This window comes from Rhinocladiella mackenziei (assembly GCF_000835555.1).
Source record: "Rhinocladiella mackenziei CBS 650.93 unplaced genomic scaffold supercont1.12, whole genome shotgun sequence".
In the NCBI taxonomy this organism is placed as follows: domain Eukaryota; kingdom Fungi; phylum Ascomycota; class Eurotiomycetes; order Chaetothyriales; family Herpotrichiellaceae; genus Rhinocladiella; species Rhinocladiella mackenziei.
Window position 1 is genome coordinate 112,076 of NW_013550593.1, and position 17,113 is coordinate 129,188.

The following is a 17,113-nucleotide window of genomic DNA, read 5'->3' on the forward strand; positions in this document are numbered from 1 at the left end:
ATCCTTCCACATCATATCTGATTCGCCTTTCCCTTGCCGTGATTTTTTATTTTGAATCATGGATAGATTTGTGCAGGACAAGAAAAATATAAGGGAGGCTACATAGGAAATACAATATCGTCACGGCCAAAGTAGGGCACAAGTAATCGTTTGGTATCCTCAGCCCAACGACCCGGGTCCCTGAGGATCTGGTTCAATTGTGAAGTCAACAATCGTGAACACTCCCAAAACCGCGTTGACTTCCCCATGTTTTCCTCATTGGCTCAATCTCCTCAAAGGCTTTTTCCATGTGTGTCCGAGGTGGTCGTCGCGGTTTCCAATTGCGAGGGCGCAATGGCTTGACTTGGTCAAGGGCTTGGTACGCTTAATTATGACGATCAATCCTGGCCATCTCCACAAAAGGCATTCCGGGTGGGGCGGTCCTCCCTAATGTTTTGCCCGGATCGGAGTGTTCAGGGGCTGGTGAGGCCACCAGGCTTACATTGACCTCGTACGAGATTATCGCGGATGATTTTCGTCTCTAAGATTGAGATGTTGTCAATCACAATACGAAAAGCAAAACAAGGCGTGCTCTCAATCTTGGCTATCTCGCTGCGGACTGGTTTCCAGTACCCAGATATCTGCTTCTCCTTCGGACAAATTCTGTGTGCATCTCTGGCTCACCCGGGCGGAATGGCAGAATGGGGTTCAAAATTTTTCATGCCGGCAAACACTCAGCATCAAGCACCTCTCCCCGGCGAACTGGGAGCCGTATCATCGGTCTTCCCCAACATTTCGTTTGTCAAAACCTCTCTACGGTCAAGCTTCAACTGCTCGCCATTTCGTGACGACATTGTTTCTCCTGCATTTCTGGCGGGCGCATCTTGGTAACAGGTCAAGCTCTTCCTCATGGCGACTGCCGACCTCTGATGGCCTCACTAAATTTCTGAGAGGCGAAGCTCTTTGAATTGGGAGAGACGACGTTGCGACAACATCCCCGCAAAGGGCCCCGAAGTTCAACAGACCTCGGTGCCTGATTGGTCTTGAAAAATGACCCATTTTCTTGCATGCCCCATGGTGCTGTCCCTGCTACACCAAAGATTAAAATGATATGGACTACGACGTCCATCCCGTGATCCGAACTCAGTGACAAGGTTAGAGCCAAATTTGAGGGGAATGCCCTATGGGGCTATTGCATCCAATTGGATTACTTTGGGACACTCCAGACTCTATTCGTCGTATCCGACTAGGCCTTGATGGATGCAACGACGCTCAGAAATCTTCCGGGCATGGTTACCGCAGACTTCGAAGAAACGACTTTGCATGTTGTGGGGAACATTCAATATCCTGCTAGGCAAGCTGGTGTGCGGTGTCGCAACCGTGCCTGGTAAGCTACATTCGTACTGCTCCAGATTTCTCACAGAAAACGTCTAGTCGGCTACCCCAAGCCAAGAAGGTCTACGCCAAAGGTTCTTGCCTCGCCCTGAAGCTGGTTCGTACTTCATCTCTAGATGATGTCTAATATCCCTGAAATCTCAAATCGCCTCTGGAGCTGCCTTTTCGATTTTCAGATCTTCGAAGCACTGCATCATAGTCATATATTCTTTAGCGAAACCTGATCTCACCAAATACCGATTTCGATTTCAGACTTGAGCATTCATCGTTGTACCTTGAGCCACCCTGAGCCATGGCTATACAATCCACTGCCTAGCCCGAGTAAGTTCAGTGCCTGACTGACGCTCCTTAGATAACCCCGATCTTCAGCCCCAACCTGGTCAAGGATTCAGTTTCTGGTACATCCGCCTCAAGAGTTCTAGGTTCTGGGTTATGGAGGCTACTTATTCTTGCTTTGCCATTCGATGGATTCCACATCTGCTCCAATGAGCCCAGTTCTGTGCCCACTGACACCATCGCTTTGCCAAAGCACGTTTCTGTCCCTCCTCTGACCAGGTCAAACAATTCCTTTGTGGCCATGTCTCGCCCTCGAATCTCCACAGACTGGTTGAAATCTGTCAGGAAATTGCAGAATGTGGAAAGTACAGAACATCCGTAAAGCTTGGGAGTCGGCGCCAGAAAGGATGTCTGTGGAGTTATTAGGCCCTCTAGCGACCTGACAATTTTGTTGGATCCCGTCATGAACGGATCGAACGTTGTTTACCTCCCAGGCCGAGCTCTGAAGGGCATCGTACCAGTTAATTGAAGGACGGTAGCTTGAGGATGGAAGAAATTCGCCCTCGAAGTTGGTTTCAGACAGAGGACCAAGGAACCACCACTCTTTCAAGCTCGACCTTGCCATACTGGCCATAGCCTCGCCGGGGAATGCGCCAAAATAAAAATGTTTCGTTTACTAAATGAGGCGATTCGTATCCCCTCAAATCCGTGGATGGGCTGGATCAGCTACGAATGGCTATCGGGAATCAAGGTCCGGAAAAAACAATGTGAGCTATCCCAGGAAACAAGACAAGGCTGGGGAGGGCCGAGTCAGCCAGCCCCTTCAAGCTTTCCCACATGTATCAATCATGACAGCCTTTGCTCTATGCTTCTAGTTGATTTGCTTCGATGATGCACATGGTCCATCACGTTTGTCCTCCTCCCTCCAGGTCGCCCTGTTCCTTCTCACGCCTTGCCAATATACATCTCAATCCTTCCTGCTGGACAAACCAATAATCAAACAATTCCCATTCCGCCTTTGGATCGGCCAGTTCGACATGATAGCGTCGAAGAAGCTGCGGCACAAGCTTCGACATCTCCATCAGCGAAATATTCTTGCCCAAACATGTTCTTGATCCAGCACCAAACTACAAAGAAAGGGGGTACGTCAGCGCTTTGCCCTATATTGTCTCTAAGGACGGAGTGAGGCCGTAGAGTAACTCACCGCAAGCCAATTTCTGTCCATCAGTTTCAAGGTTTGTTCATCGGCGTCCAACCATCGTTCGGGGCGGAATACATCGGCATCGTCCCCATAGACAGCCTTATCTCTCGCCGCCACCCATGGATTGATTCCGACGATTGTGCCACTGGGTAAGAATGAACTTCCTATCATAAGCCCTTCTTCCGGTACCACTCGTTCAAGGAGTTGTCCAACAGCCGGATGCATGCGTAAGGCTTCTCGCATGCAGGCCTGGAAGTACGGCATGCGCTGAGCCTCGTAATAAGTGATATACTCGGACAATTCGCCCCGAGCGTCAAAAGAAAGAATCTCCTCCACGAGCTTTTTGTATATATGAGGATTTTTGCAGAGGTAATAGAACATTGCTCGAAGAGAAATAGCTGTAGTATCACTACCAGCAAATCTGAATAGGTGTCAATCAAAAGCTAATCAGGTTAAAGGATATCAGAAACGCACACATTTGAGGCGGCGTGGCCCAGGAGCTCTCGATCACTCATCACCTGCTCCCCCTCTCTGGTTCGTTTGAAGCGCGCGACGATGTCTTTCTTCCCATGCTCCACTTTTGAATTCTGTCTTTGTTCAAGCTGTTGTGCGGCAAAGCCGACAATATATTGAGAGGAGTTGAGTCGCGCCAACGTGGGAATCATGTCCGCAAACTTGGAGACTAGACTGTTCCCCAGGAGCAATTTGTGTAGGCTAGGGACTTGGCCGATGATTGAGTTGTAGACTAACCTGCCCTCAATGGCGGATATAATTCCAAGGACGTCTTCTTCCTTTTCCATGAACCCCAAGCAGTTTGAAAAGGTAATAGAGGTAATGACGTCGAAGGCATACCAGTGCAGCCAGGTTCCAAAGTCAATATCCCGACCCTGCAAGCCATCTAGCTTCCGTTCTAGGATTCTAGTGCAGTCGTCGGCCAGCGACTCAAGGTCCAAAAGGGAGCTCAGCGCAAAAGCGGCACCGACTGGACGCTTGAGATTCTTGTGTCCGGTTGGATCAACGATCGAGAACACGGTAGGGATATTGCCCCGCGGGGATTTTGCGTGAAACAAGGTGTAAAAATGGCTCTGAGTGGCTCAGTCAGCAAGTCAACTTGGGCATTCTTCAAAAAGGACTGTTGCACACCTTGTCGAACTTGGACGTGATGTTGTAGATCACCGATATTTGGTCAGAGTCCGCAACGGAGACATGTATCGGCCCGACTCGTACAATGGGTCCATATTTCTGATGGTAAGCGAGATGTTTCTGGAACTGGCGGCCAGAATAGGTGGTGAGGATTCGATCTAACGGTGATATACTGGCGAGGAATGGTCCCGGAATTTCTCTCAAGCCTTTTCGATATCGTACACTGACCAAAAATAAGAAGCCAATTGCCAACAAAACAGCTCCAATTCTCGACCATGTAGAATAGTCAAAAAAATTCGGCGGCGACATTGTCCTTCAGGCACGTTTATCCGGGCACGGTGAAGTTGGGAAAGGTGGCCGCTCCTTGACGCAGTACGTTTTCAGATCTCCTCGTCTTGAACAAAGCAGCGCCATGGGATGAGAACAAAAGGAAAATATAGGAATCGACGAAAAGCAATTTGGCCCAAAGATTGAAAAATCAATATCTCACAATGTCCCCCGGGAGATCGGGTTCTATCCGGTGAACCCCCGCAAGCGCTTCAGCATCACAATGCGGAGAGCATTGCGGGGACTTCTGCTCCGATACCCGGGTATGAAATATTGCTCTTCCGCTCTTGCCGCTATCGCCGCTATCAGGAAACACTTTGTATGATCATGGGTGAAAGCCGGGAGCTGGGAGTGGGCATCATTCAGCTTTGTGAGAAACAATGGAAGCGGGTAGGAAAACATGGTATCCTAGGTCCAATCTCATCCCCCACCTCGAAACTCTTGCGCGCCTGGGATATCCGCACGATTCATTTGGATGGTAAGATGCCCAACAAACGCCTCCCCCCCCCCCGGTTGAATGACCTCCGATACCCTTCGCCAAAACCAAGATTCAAAGCTTTCATGGCTGATCCACATCCATCCTGTCTAGAATCAACTTCACCTCATTTCCTTTCCCAGAACCACCATCCATTTCCGTAATCAGCGCCGCGGCTTTTTGCTTCAGCTCTCGGATGACTTTCCTTGAATAATCGAAACTTCCTGTTCCTTCCATATACTTGACGGCATATCTCTTGACCTCATCATCGGTGGTTTTCTGTTTGAGGATGTTGATGAGCTGCAGATTGGAGGGGTTGCTCCGTATGGAATGAATGATCGGGAAGGAGAATTTGCCTTCGGTCAAATCCTCACACAACCCCTTATTCTTTGTGTAGGCACTTGATGACAAATTGAGATAGTCATCACATATCTGAAAGACCAAACCCATCAAGTTAACAAGCGGCACGCAATCAATGCGGCCTTTTTCTGGAGACTCGGCCTGCATCAGCTTGACGGCCAAACGAAACAAGCCCCCGGTTTTGTTCTGAACCATTTCGAGGTAGTCATCCTCGGTCGGGCAGGTCAACGTATCTCGCCAGTAGAGCTCCATTCCCTGGCCGCGATGAAGATTGAGCAATTCCGTTGTGAAGATTTCCATTACTTCGTCTTTGTTTTCCAAATGCTGAAGTTCTTTCAGGGCGAGAAAATAGACGTAGTTGGCGCTGTTGATGGTCTGCGCCGTGCCAAAGATATTGTGTGCAACTGGGACTCCTCTTCGCAGCATACTTCCATCCTGCACATCGTCGATCAGAAGCGAAGATGTATGCAACATGCCAACCACTTTGGTAATCACATCCAGGGATAGTGGCGGGACGTGAAGGAATGCATTGAAGGCTTTGATCAAGGCGGACCTGATATCCTTTCCGGGATGCGCGAACAAATAATCATATGGTCCCATGATGATCTTCTCTTTCTGCGGTGTCCACTCCCCCAAGCGTCTCGACATGAGGTTTTCTGGAGCGGATTTCTTTTTCGAATGCCTGCGCTTCAGACCGTTGGTGTGTTCGGAGGGAGGTGGGCCCACGGTCGGAGGCAAGGAATGGTGCTTAGGAGACATCCAGCTGTCTTCGGGAAGAGGCTTGAGGACGGATTTCGAAGGTTGGTGCTGAATGCCATTGGGAACACCGGCAGAGCTGTAGCGGATGGGGATGGCGTTGGGAGAGGTTGGGTTTTCTGTGGCAGTCGACATCGACAGACAGGTCTCGGGTTTAGGTGTGAACGAGCATGTGAAAGCGTCGGAATAGATTTGGGTGCGGTTGTTGGCCAAATGTATCAGAGTCGGCGTGTCGAGAGATGAATGGCTCGGTGGGCGGTTAAGTTGAATGGGATCTGGAGCTGAAGAAGCAAGATAATAATATACAGGTGTGGAGTGGTTAGAAGCTGAGGTCAGACAAGTAGGTGCGCCCGTAGCCTTTTAGGCATCGATGACACGGTCGCCGCACCTGATGGAGAGAGTGCCATCACATGCCGAGGCCTAGATGACTAGGCTTAACTGAGAAGAAGATGCCTACAAATTGCGACTGGCCTTGCCACTGAGTAAGTAAATCAACGGAACAAAATCCGACCGGTAGTACCTGCAGGTAATCTCCCAACTAGCAGGGCGCCAGTCAGATACCCTGACAGCAAAATACTCGTTGCCCCCGCATGTTTGGATCTAACCTGTTGTGGCGTATATAGCTGCGCCTTATCCATCTTCTCGAGGACGTCTCTCAATTCCCACCGTTTCCACCTCTTCTCTCGTGGCAGCCACAATGGAAACTCTCCTCTCCCACTCCTTCGACTACCTCTCCTCCACATCGCCTCAAAGGATCCGCAAGGGACTACGACAGGTCGAAGGACTTCTGGCTCAGCTATGTCTGCCAAAGGTGACCGCGCTCAATAAGCGACAATCTATGCTGCTTCTCGGGTCCTCTTCGCCGCCATCTGGCAAGAAACTATCCGAACTTCCCGAAGATCCAGCTTTCCGAGAATTCTTCAAGCTTCAACAAAGCTTCCAATGGAACATTGCGATGAGATTGGTCGCGTGTCTGGAGAGATTGTTGGGGAAAGAGAGCAACGGAACAAATGATCTGTTGATCATTCAAACATTGGACCTCATCCAAGGAGTGCTGCTTTTACATCCGCCCTCCCGCGCCCTCTTCTCCCAAGAAATATACATGAACGTACGTGTCACCAACGGCAACCCGTTCTTAAAGCAGCTTCTGACCCCCATACTAGCTTTTCCTTGACCTGCTGGACCCTTCAAACTGTCCCGCCATCCAATCTTCCACCATCATGGCTCTCGTCACCTCGTTACTCGACCAACCTCAAAACACCCGAACGTTCGAAACCATTGACGGACTCCTGGTAGTGACATCTCTCTTCAAATCTCGCAGCACCGCACGCGAGGTAAAATTGAAGCTGGTCGAGTTCTTGTATTTTTACCTCATGCCTGAGTCACCGGCACCCAAGATGTCGATATCCACATCAGCTACCAACACTGCAATTCTGGGCGGACGAGGAAAAGAATTGATTGCTGCTTTTGATCGACGGAGAGAAACCGTGAATGGTCCGGAGGGTGGAAAGAATCCCCCAGGTGACAAAAAAACAACAGAAGAGAAGCAAAACCTCCTCAGCAAACACCTGAACAATGTCCAGGATTTGGTGCAGGATTTGAGAGAAGGGGGTGGTATTTTTGGTGTGGGCGGCCAAGATGAGTGAATACTGCCTCGAGCTCACCCCGTTTCGGGACAATTTTGCAGCCTATAACCGATGCGCCTCTCGCTAAGTGCTAACCTTAGACGAAGGGAATTTAGACTATGTAGCTTTGCCATAAAGTCTCCCGCATTGCCGAGCATTTAAGCATACTCTGAGCCGCTTCACCTGCTTGCTTAAACCTCGCACAATCGTCCGTTCTCGAGCATCTTCCTCAAAGGAATGTTCGTAATACGCTCCTAACGAGACTTATTCGAGTTCCCCATAGCCTACTCTATCCCGTGGAGTTTGAGTCTGCCCTGGCCAAATCGAGGAATCCGCCGAAACAGCAGCAGGCCAGATCTCCCCATACCGCCTGCAAGCTCGCCTTGCCTCTCTCGGCTTGCGACCCTCCATAGAAACCGATAATAGCCTTATAGCTTAGGCTTAGGCTTAGGCCTAACCTCCCAGTTCCCGCCGATGCAGTATGTTACCGTCCGACCTCCAGTGGCTTTCCAAGCACGAAGATCATAGACGTTGCAGAAGTCTTGGCCAAGAAGGTTCAGATCAGAAAAGTGTGAATCTAACGGTGCCAGATGAACTGGGTTAGTATATCCGGCAATTCTAGCTCCCCAAGGACCATCCTTCTGTTTAAGACCGAAAGCTTCCGCTACCTAAAGTTAAGGCATTCTTCCTATGGATGAACACTTACCTGGGTTGAGATGTACGTCAATGGGGCGCTAGTATCCATAATAAAGAAAACCCAACGAGCCTGATCACATGGAAAAATCATGCGAAACTTCTGGCCGTACGCAAAACCATGAAGTGTTGTAGTCATCGTATTAGCCTCCTCTTTCGTCGCCTCCTTGAGGTATGGTATACCCACAAGTTTCGAAATTTCAGAGTGTAGCGTGTCGTTGTTTATATCCGCGATTAAGACATCATAGTCTTTCGAGTCCACGCCACCAATGTCATGAATATCAACAAATTCGCCACGCTCTATGGCCTCTTTTGCTGCCTTCTGGCGGAAGAAACCTATTGGACTTGGACTCGAAGCAGAGAAGCGCCGAGCGAGAGTCGCATAACTGGGAGGTCCCGAGAACGGAGCTAGTTCAGTGTTGAGATAGCGCGTCTGAAGACGACCGCAGAGAGGATTAGGGAGGGGGTTGCGGAAGGGATTGCGAAGGGCCTTGAGGGCTTGTCGGCTTAGAAGCTTGAGCACGGCGAGCCGGGAAGTCCATATTGGAGGCCGAAAGAGTGATTGAGAGTGCTGAAGTGTATGAATGCTGAAGTGCATAAATAGGTAGCAGTTGCCAAGACAATTCACGTGCCGACAGAGGGTCTGGGGGAGTCGCACGTGAATGTAAAAACCATTAGCAATGCATCTTGAATGACGAATGATTCCACAGATTCGACCTGATATTGTGATGGGCAGCTTGATCTCCCGCTTGACTTTGGTTGGTGCAGGATCCGTGAAGAGCAGGTCCTGGACTGCATGATGATTTGAGATTAATTGTATTGCTTATATGTGATGAACTAGACTGGATAGGTAAAAGTAAACCCGAATACGCAAATCCAAAGTCGTGATCAAATTGTTTTCCATAGGGGCGTTGAGCGCAATGCAATGTCCATGACCCGTAGTGCAACTCTTATTCTTGGTCGCGATTGCTGTGACTCATGACGAGTTGGAAAGGAAAAGGCGGTATTGTTAGCCTTACCGTGGCATAAAATATTCCGAAACAACAGAAAGCGACGCAAATTTGCACTCGTCAGAGCGTTGAATTCTCATTGTTCTTTTTAGGTCTTTCCATGCGCATCGAGGAGTTCCAAATTCCGCAAATACCGTCACACATTATCTATTCATTATTCCTCTCTCAAGATGGCCATTCCTCAATCTCCAGACCCATCCATCCGTTATCTCTCCACCACACATGCGTACGATCTTTGGGCCGCCGTCTACGATATTGACGGAAACTTCCTCCAAGCGCTTGACACTATCGAAATGAAAACTCTCTTGCCACGAATGCTTGAGCTTCTTGAAAAGTCGCCATTTCCACCACCCTGGAAGCTGGTCGACCTGGGCTGTGGGACGGGCCGTAATACGGCGGCTTTACTGGAGGTTAAAGGGGCCACCGTCGTGGGTCTCGATGTCAGTTCAGGGATGCTGGAGGTTGCAAGACGACGACTTGGGAAGTTTGGAGTCGAGGGTATATTGCAGCTTGAGATTTTCGATATGCTCCAACAGCCATCTCCACCTGCTTCGGCCGTGGGTGCAGACGCGGTTGTCTCGACATTGGTGATTGAACATATCCCGGCTGATATCTTCTTTCGCCATGTAACTCAAATCCTCAAGCCCGGTGGAATTCTGCTATTGACCAATATGCATTCAGAGATGGGTGGCATCAGTCAAGCAGGATTTATTGATCCCCAAACTGGCGAAAAGATTCGTCCGACCAGTTATGCTCACACGGTTGCGGAAGTGGAGGCGGAAGCGGCGAAGAATGGGCTGGAAGTTGTCGGCAAGATGGACGAGAGAGCAGTGGACGAATCTACGGTACCGATACTCGGCGAACGGTCGCAGAAGTGGGTTGGAATAACCGTTTGGTTTGGAGGCATTCTTCGAAAGAAAACCTTGAGTGAAGAGTAATGGACATTCCACGCACCATCCAGTCGACATGTCCCATTTCAGCTCGAGAAGAACCCACGCATCAGCCGGGCTCTGTGTTGTACCAGGTTTTCGTGCATCTGCAATGCTTCTTTCAAAGTGGGTGTTTTCCATTCTAAATTTTCGTCGAGAACGATCTGAGTGTATGCGAATAAGCTGGCGTCAAAGAGCCCAGGGGTTGTCTGGCCAAAGAAAAATTTGTTCTCTGCCAAAAGAGTCGATAATGATTGAAATGCGTCGGCGGCTTTTCTGTACAATTCTTGGCCATCAATGATAGCGCTTGTCTTCAACAGTTCTTCTCTGGCCGCGTTGCGAAGTTGATATGCAAGACTCATTCGAACGGCATAAGATGTAGACGCGGACGCAACATACATTGGCCATGCTACAGAGCGGAAATTGTCTTCGTCCAAATACAAGTAGTATAACCAGGCACTTCGAATGGTATGGTCAATCAACGCGGTGTACGTCTCTTGTCGTGGGTGAGTATCCTCCTCTTTTCCGCCTTGTAATACTACCCATCGTGCTATTCGATTCGCGGGAATCGGCGCTGCCGGTCGCAGAGAGTCCTGAGGAGCAGGCAAAAGAAATGGGAGAGAACCCGTCGGAGAAGCGTGATTGTTGGATGCCCGAGTGCGAAGCGGAATACCATGGAACTTGAGATACGCCTGCCATTTCAAACAGGATGGATTGAAGGAGGGCGCGTCACGGCTTCGAGGCTCGTCCGACTGAAAAATGTATAGGATAGTCTCGTTCTGCTGTTTAGGAGCTCGTTGAGGAAGACCATTTGCCGGATAGGTGACGAGAGGAAATCGATCGAATACGCGACGGATGGGTTGAGGGAGAGACCACCATGATGAGGGCGAGGATTCCTTGGACCATGTTCTAACAGCAGCCTTTGAACGACGCGTTGTTTCGGTGGTATTGCAGTGGTCGTTCATATCCACCCCCATTGTTGTGCACCACCAAGAAAATGATAATAATATCTGGCCAAAGAAGAAACCGAGGGAAGTAATAGGGTGGGAAAAACAAATGGATTTTGGGTGTGGAGCGTCGTTCACTTGCGCATTGTAAGTTCACGGCGCCCCGGCTTACACTCCGTACAAAGATCTTCTGACATCTCAATGCCTGCTGCAGCTAATCACTCCTTCAACCCACTCATTGCATTCCAACTCAACCATATCCATTCCGGCCACATTCTTTACGAACCAAAGAACACGGTGCTAGGTCTTTCAGCAAGGAATTTTCCACCTTACAAAGTCTCTTGCTCCTAAGGATCGTTCAAGTCTTTTCCACCTCTACCACCTGACCAAAATTCTCGTCATCTTCCACGACACCGAGGCCACACAGTCGGACCACCTTCGGGTCACAGCAAGCCCCAATCTCCTGTCTTACCGCAACATGCATGACAGATCAAACGAAAAGGGCGCCACTCCGCCGAAATCCACCGCGAGAGTGGAGGATGGCAAGATCCGAAAATTGAAAGCGGCAAGCAAAAGCGATTCCCCCGCAATTCAGCATTTCAATGGCAAAACATATGCTTGCGAGTCTTGTAAAAGAGGGCACCGAGTTCACAAGTGCGATCATGGAAAGACGAGACCCATATCAGAAACAAATCAACCGGGTCGACCATCCGGTGGTCAAAAACGAGGATGTCAATGCCCGAGGAACTGCGCCTGCACAACAAAAACCTGCAAATGCGAAAGAGATTGCGCGTGTACCCAGGAGATGTATCTAATCGTCAGGCTTGACAGCCCCCAAGTCATCAATCGAGAAGCCACATCCACCCCGAAACCTGTATGGGAAGATGCCCATGGAAACAAGATGACCCTAAAGAAGGTTTGGGCCGATGCAAATGGCAAAGAAATCGACGACGAGGAATACCAAGATCGAAAACGCCGTATGAAAGAGAGGGAGGAAGGGGTTGCTTCCCCCCCCCACGTCGTCCAATCACCATGTTGCAGTTCGAAGAAACCAAAAGAGGAGCCTGAATCTCCCCCGTCCATATCTTCGGGAGGGTGTCGACATCGACAAAATGTTGCCGCGATACAGCCTCATTCCGACAGTCTCGCTCCAGACCCTCCTCCACACCAGGCTAAAATTGCCAATGACCCTTGGATGTCTGCTTGTTCATGTGGGTCCGGCTGCTCTTGTTTGTATTGTCCCGACCATCCCAACAACGCAACCTCGATCAATCATACCCAGCAACAGGTCAAGCACCTGGCTGAACATGCATATACCGGTGGTGAAGGTTTGATGCCCATGTCTTTCGTCCCAGACTCCAGTTCCACCTCCTGTATGGGAGGACGACCATCTTTCTTTCTTTCGAGAACACCCGGTGTTTCGCAACAACAACTTCAGCGATTTTTCCCTGAAAATTTCGACCCCAATGCCATTTATCTGACATATCCCATTCAACAGCACTCTTGGACGAATCAGCCAGTTAGTGCCCATTGTTCTCATGTTCATTCCCCATCCGGCGTGATGGCGGCGACTCCAGAGACGAGCGATGCATACGTAGATTCCCTCAATGATTTGTCCAGTCAGTCGATACCTTGGGATCTATTGCCAAATGATTCAAATGGTACGTGGAATTTCTCGGATGGCCAATTGGGTGATACCTCATTCAGCTGGATCGACCTGGACGCATCTCGCGGAACGGATTACAGTATTGGTCAAGCGACGGTGGCGTCAATGTCAAATGAGAGCCATTTCCAAGAACTTCAAGTTACAACAGCCCAACCAACACCAAGTATCGAATTGAATCTAGATCCCATGACCAGCCCAACCATCTTGAACGGTTTCCCCGTTCTCGAGAGCAGTAGTTTTCCAACTCCGGCGCCACAACTGGACCCACAAAATGCTTTTTTGAATTTGGAGGTTGAAGGTAGCCATGCTCTGCCCAATCACACAGTCAATGCACAATCGATGCCGATAGATCTTGGGTTCTCACAGCAGAGCGCGCTCAATGGAAATCCCTCGAGCCATGCTGACGGTGAATCCATGCAACCCCCAGGAGTATCTGAAGCCCAAATCTTCCATCAACATGGATGTGGTCACCAGGTCACTACATGGCGAATCACTAGCCTCAACGGGCCTATGACGCCATGGAATATGTATGATTCGTTGACCGATGACCAGGTCGATTCCGATTTACGAGGAGCTGCTATACCAAATTCACCCCCAATTGCGAATCGAGGATGATGAGACCGGATTATGGTACGAGCGAGAGTGCCTATCGTAGTATGGAATGTGCCCGAAACGGGAGATACGGAAATGAGAGTGATGAGAAATGTTTTTTTTTTTTTTAATCCCTGGAACGAAGTTATGTCATCTGAGCAAAGCGAAACCACGGAGCTTTCAAACCGGCTCTTTTCCTCGGCCCACCGATGAAGTTGAGATTGTACCTGAGGGAGACACCTACATAAGACGGAAAATGAGGTTTCATACGAGACTCCATACAACACTTTGAGACACTTGTGCAGCATGACCGTGGTATTTGACGGAAATCACCAGTGCGTTGCTTTACGTGTCATAGGAAGACTTGCATTAGATTCACGGGTTTTTTTTTGTCAAGATACGCCAGCATCTGTATTTTGTGAATATAGCGGATCCGGGATAGGTATGGAATCTCGGAGAGCCCAACCGTCGTTCATGTAGAATCTCTTTCTGTTGATTCCAGCGCTGATGCATTGTTATGATCAAGGGGATCATGATCAATTCGTGACTGGAGTTTCGTATATCTTGGTCAACATCATCAGTCTCGGCTTGCGAGTTTGGAGTTTCATAGCAGATCATGAACAGTACGTGTCTGCACATCGGTGTCATAAATGTCTGCTTTAGATCGTACGCCCTATGACGACTCGTTTTTTGAGAACTCTCTGCATTCCACTTGCACAGGTAACCGATCCCAAATCTTCGATCATTTCCCTTCATGGAATTTATCTCTTACCATTCTTCGCTTTCCTAGGTCTCTGCAGGTAGCACCGGCCTCGCATCTCCATGGCCATAATCAGCGGAATGTCCCAACCCAAGTCCGCTATCCACTCTTGCTTTTACGGAGATGACATTAACAAACTCGACCCCGTCCACGAGCATAATACCATTCTCATCCATCTCGATCGTGCTTTTTCTTACACTCGGCTTGGAGAATGAGAACGTTCGGGTGCGGGAATGGGACTTCCTTTTCGAGTCAGTCCGCGAATGGGAATGAACTTTAGGAGGGGAGGTGGATCGTAAGTTGGATTTTGCGGCCGAGTTGTGTCGAGAGTGAGAGGGGAGCGAACGAGGACGATCTTTGCGCTGCGACTTGGACTTAGAGCCCGACCTCAATATACCCGTGATCGATCTCCTTGTGTTGTTCTGCTGGCTATTGGCCTCCACAGTCGCTCCAGGGCGGATTTCAGATCTCGACGTCGAGACCCGAGAAGCCATAGGTATAGCTGAAATGGAAGTCGATCTATCCGAGAGCGATTTCGAGCGCACGAGCACACCAACTCTGTCGGCCAAATTGGACGTTAAACTTTTACGAGGCTGAGTTTCGCCTTCCTCGGAAACTGAGTCGTGAAACGTGTGGAAGAGCGAATTTGAGGCCCGCGATTCGGAGCACGAGGGATTGAATCGTGTTCGATGGTGCGTAATGTCAACGTGAGAGCCCGAGCTGGTCCTCTGTGATCTTGATCTCCGGTGAGATGTCGATTTTGATTGTGAGCTCTGTAGTTGATTTTGTTGGTGGTGTCGCCAGACTTCGTCGCGAGTTTTGGGAACATCTGGCCCTGGACAGGAACCCAAACATTCGCTGGAGTAGCTTCGCATTTCAGTAGGAACGGGGCTTGAGTGAGAATGGTGTTTGTTCACAAGAATTGATTTGGGGGGTGAATTTGCTCGTGAAATTCCTCGCGAAGTTGCCGATGTGAGGCACGTGTGGTATTGTAAATCGACGAGTTCGGTGTGATCGCGGGAGTTGAGCATTCGGTGGCACCAGGATATCTCCCACCTAGATACGGTGGAAGATCCCGGCGCTGACGGCGTCGAGGCTCCTCTGCCTAAGGAAGAGGCCTGTCCCTTCGATGTCATCCACGGGGAATTTGATTTCGAGCCGCCACCACCATGATATGAATCTGGTTGCACGAAGAGGAATTCTCCCCCATTAACATTCCAATCACCTCCACCCATGGCATCCCCGCTGCCAACACGTCTGACGATTTGCCATGCCGATTTCATAGCGCCGCTCATGAGAGAGTGTTGGATATAGCCGGGTGCTTTCTGGCCCAGTGACAGTGTCCTGTGCATGCCTAGGATATCGTAGAGTCGTGTTGACGGGTCAGCATAGACAGGATACAGACATTGCGTCAGGGCGGTGTAGGAAGAGATCAAGGTGGGCAGACCAGGTCCGATGATGATTACCCTTGGGAGTGAACGAGAGACCGGTTTGGAGAAGTTGGCTGTAGCTGGGGCGGTGGAAATAGGCCGGTGAGAGGGATGGAATGGTGATTCTGGCGAGGATAGTCGACGGATATATTCTTGACAGTTGCCACAGAAGAAGTGACGGATGAAAATTACCAGTACTCTTCTCTGGTTTCGTTGGTCATTGTCGCTGCAGTGGTCGAAGAGTGAGCCGAACAGCAGGGGAGTGCCATCGGAGGAGTAGATCTCGTGCTCGAATGCTTCTTTGAGCGTCTTCTGGTTGGGAAGGGTTTCGATGGCCATGCCGATTGAATTCTCTCGTGGTTTTTCCTTCCGATGCTTTCTCGTGCTCTCGTTTGAAAATTGGCGACTTGGGATGAGCTCTATATATATATATATATCGTCGTCGCAAATCTCCAGGATTTGCACCTGAGCGGGAAGAGATACAGGCTTTTAACACCGACGCTTGCTGGAACAACACAGCAATAAATGAAGACAGATCAAAGATCAAGCCCACCTACCTTTACGCGCGGGAAAGAAGTATGGTAACCTGGTGAGACGGACAAACACCATGGAGTGAAAATGTTTTATCTCTCTGGCGGTTTTGGTTCATGGAACCATTGCTGTCGGAACACCCACGACCCGAAACTTTGCTTGCACCATGGTCATGAGGGCGGTAACTATGCTTGAGAACCCGTCAAAAGGTCAGGGCAAGATGGACGAGGAGTTCTCCTATGAGTTTCGAAGTGTGTCAGAGGCGTCTGAGGCTCCCGAAGTTGTGGCACACCGCAGCTCTGAAAAAGGCGGGCTCGTCTTGGACGTTTCAAGTAAAGACCACCACCTCCTGAAGGTCGCACATTTGGGGGGTAAAGAGCCCATTCATCTCCCCATCAACCAGCTATGATTTCCCGTAGCGAGCAGGATGGGCCACGAATGAGCTCCATAACCCTCTATCGCCCAATTGGGGCCCAGGGGGAGGAGGGTGGTGTTGGCGCACGTTCAAAGGCCCGGATTGGGCCAAAGATGCGATCTGCATGGTTAGCGAGAACCTAAAAAACTTGAACCAGCAGTAAACAGACCACGATGGCACATATATAGAAAGTCTTCGAGTCTATGAGAAAAGAACCCAAGATTCGAGCTGGGTCAAATGAGTGTGTTTGGCTTGAGCGGCGGATAAAAAGAAAGACTTGAATCACCGCCAGAAACAGCAACGACAATATAGCAATCTCAACAGGAACCAATGTCTTCCCCTCTCGTCGATCCATCTACCATCCATCGGTCAGACCATGACTCCATCGTGCATCTCTCCTCTTCCCTCTTATCCCTCATTCCCTCCAGGAGTAAGCAATAGAATGATTGTGGGCAGATTTGTCAATGACAATTCGCCGCTCACATCTCATTTCCCTCAATTTCTTCCTGACTGGTCCATTCCTCCATACTGCTCCTCGCCTCTCGCCTCGTCCCAATATTCTGGCCACTCTAGCAACCTGCGAACGACGGTATAGCTAGCTGCA

At 49.7% G+C, this 17,113-nt stretch overlaps 7 protein-coding genes across 7 annotated transcripts; 3 read left to right on the plus strand and 4 right to left on the minus strand.

Annotated features, from left to right (window-relative positions):
- Window positions 1-2,555: 2,555 nt before the first annotated feature.
- On the minus strand, window positions 2,556-4,303 carry Z518_11207 (uncharacterized protein; the record flags this gene model as incomplete). The annotated part of the gene is made up of 4 exons (XM_013411151.1): window positions 2,556-2,777; window positions 2,855-3,272; window positions 3,326-3,936; window positions 3,995-4,303. The coding sequence occupies 4 exons, from the start codon at window positions 4,301-4,303 to the stop codon at window positions 2,556-2,558; spliced, it is 1,560 nt and encodes a 519-aa protein (XP_013266605.1).
- Window positions 4,304-4,880: 577 nt separating this feature from the next.
- On the minus strand, window positions 4,881-6,047 carry Z518_11208 (uncharacterized protein; the record flags this gene model as incomplete). The annotated part of the gene is made up of 1 exon (XM_013411152.1): window positions 4,881-6,047. The coding sequence occupies one exon, from the start codon at window positions 6,045-6,047 to the stop codon at window positions 4,881-4,883; it is 1,167 nt and encodes a 388-aa protein (XP_013266606.1).
- A 562-nt stretch (window positions 6,048-6,609) lies between these two features.
- Z518_11209 (uncharacterized protein) lies at window positions 6,610-7,558 on the plus strand (the record flags this gene model as incomplete). Its single annotated transcript, XM_013411153.1, has 2 exons — window positions 6,610-7,020; window positions 7,076-7,558. The coding sequence occupies 2 exons, from the start codon at window positions 6,610-6,612 to the stop codon at window positions 7,556-7,558; spliced, it is 894 nt and encodes a 297-aa protein (XP_013266607.1).
- A 1,852-nt stretch (window positions 7,559-9,410) lies between these two features.
- Window positions 9,411-10,178, plus strand: Z518_11210 (uncharacterized protein; the record flags this gene model as incomplete). Its single annotated transcript, XM_013411154.1, has 1 exon — window positions 9,411-10,178. One exon carries the CDS (start codon window positions 9,411-9,413, stop codon window positions 10,176-10,178), a length of 768 nt encoding a protein of 255 aa, XP_013266608.1.
- Window positions 10,179-10,216: 38 nt separating this feature from the next.
- On the minus strand, window positions 10,217-11,146 carry Z518_11211 (uncharacterized protein; the record flags this gene model as incomplete). Its single annotated transcript, XM_013411155.1, has 1 exon — window positions 10,217-11,146. One exon carries the CDS (start codon window positions 11,144-11,146, stop codon window positions 10,217-10,219), a length of 930 nt encoding a protein of 309 aa, XP_013266609.1.
- A 448-nt stretch (window positions 11,147-11,594) lies between these two features.
- Window positions 11,595-13,397, plus strand: Z518_11212 (uncharacterized protein; the record flags this gene model as incomplete). The annotated part of the gene is made up of 1 exon (XM_013411156.1): window positions 11,595-13,397. One exon carries the CDS (start codon window positions 11,595-11,597, stop codon window positions 13,395-13,397), a length of 1,803 nt encoding a protein of 600 aa, XP_013266610.1.
- A 762-nt stretch (window positions 13,398-14,159) lies between these two features.
- Z518_11213 (uncharacterized protein) lies at window positions 14,160-15,902 on the minus strand (the record flags this gene model as incomplete). Its single annotated transcript, XM_013411157.1, has 1 exon — window positions 14,160-15,902. The coding sequence occupies one exon, from the start codon at window positions 15,900-15,902 to the stop codon at window positions 14,160-14,162; it is 1,743 nt and encodes a 580-aa protein (XP_013266611.1).
- Window positions 15,903-17,113: the final 1,211 nt, after the last annotated feature.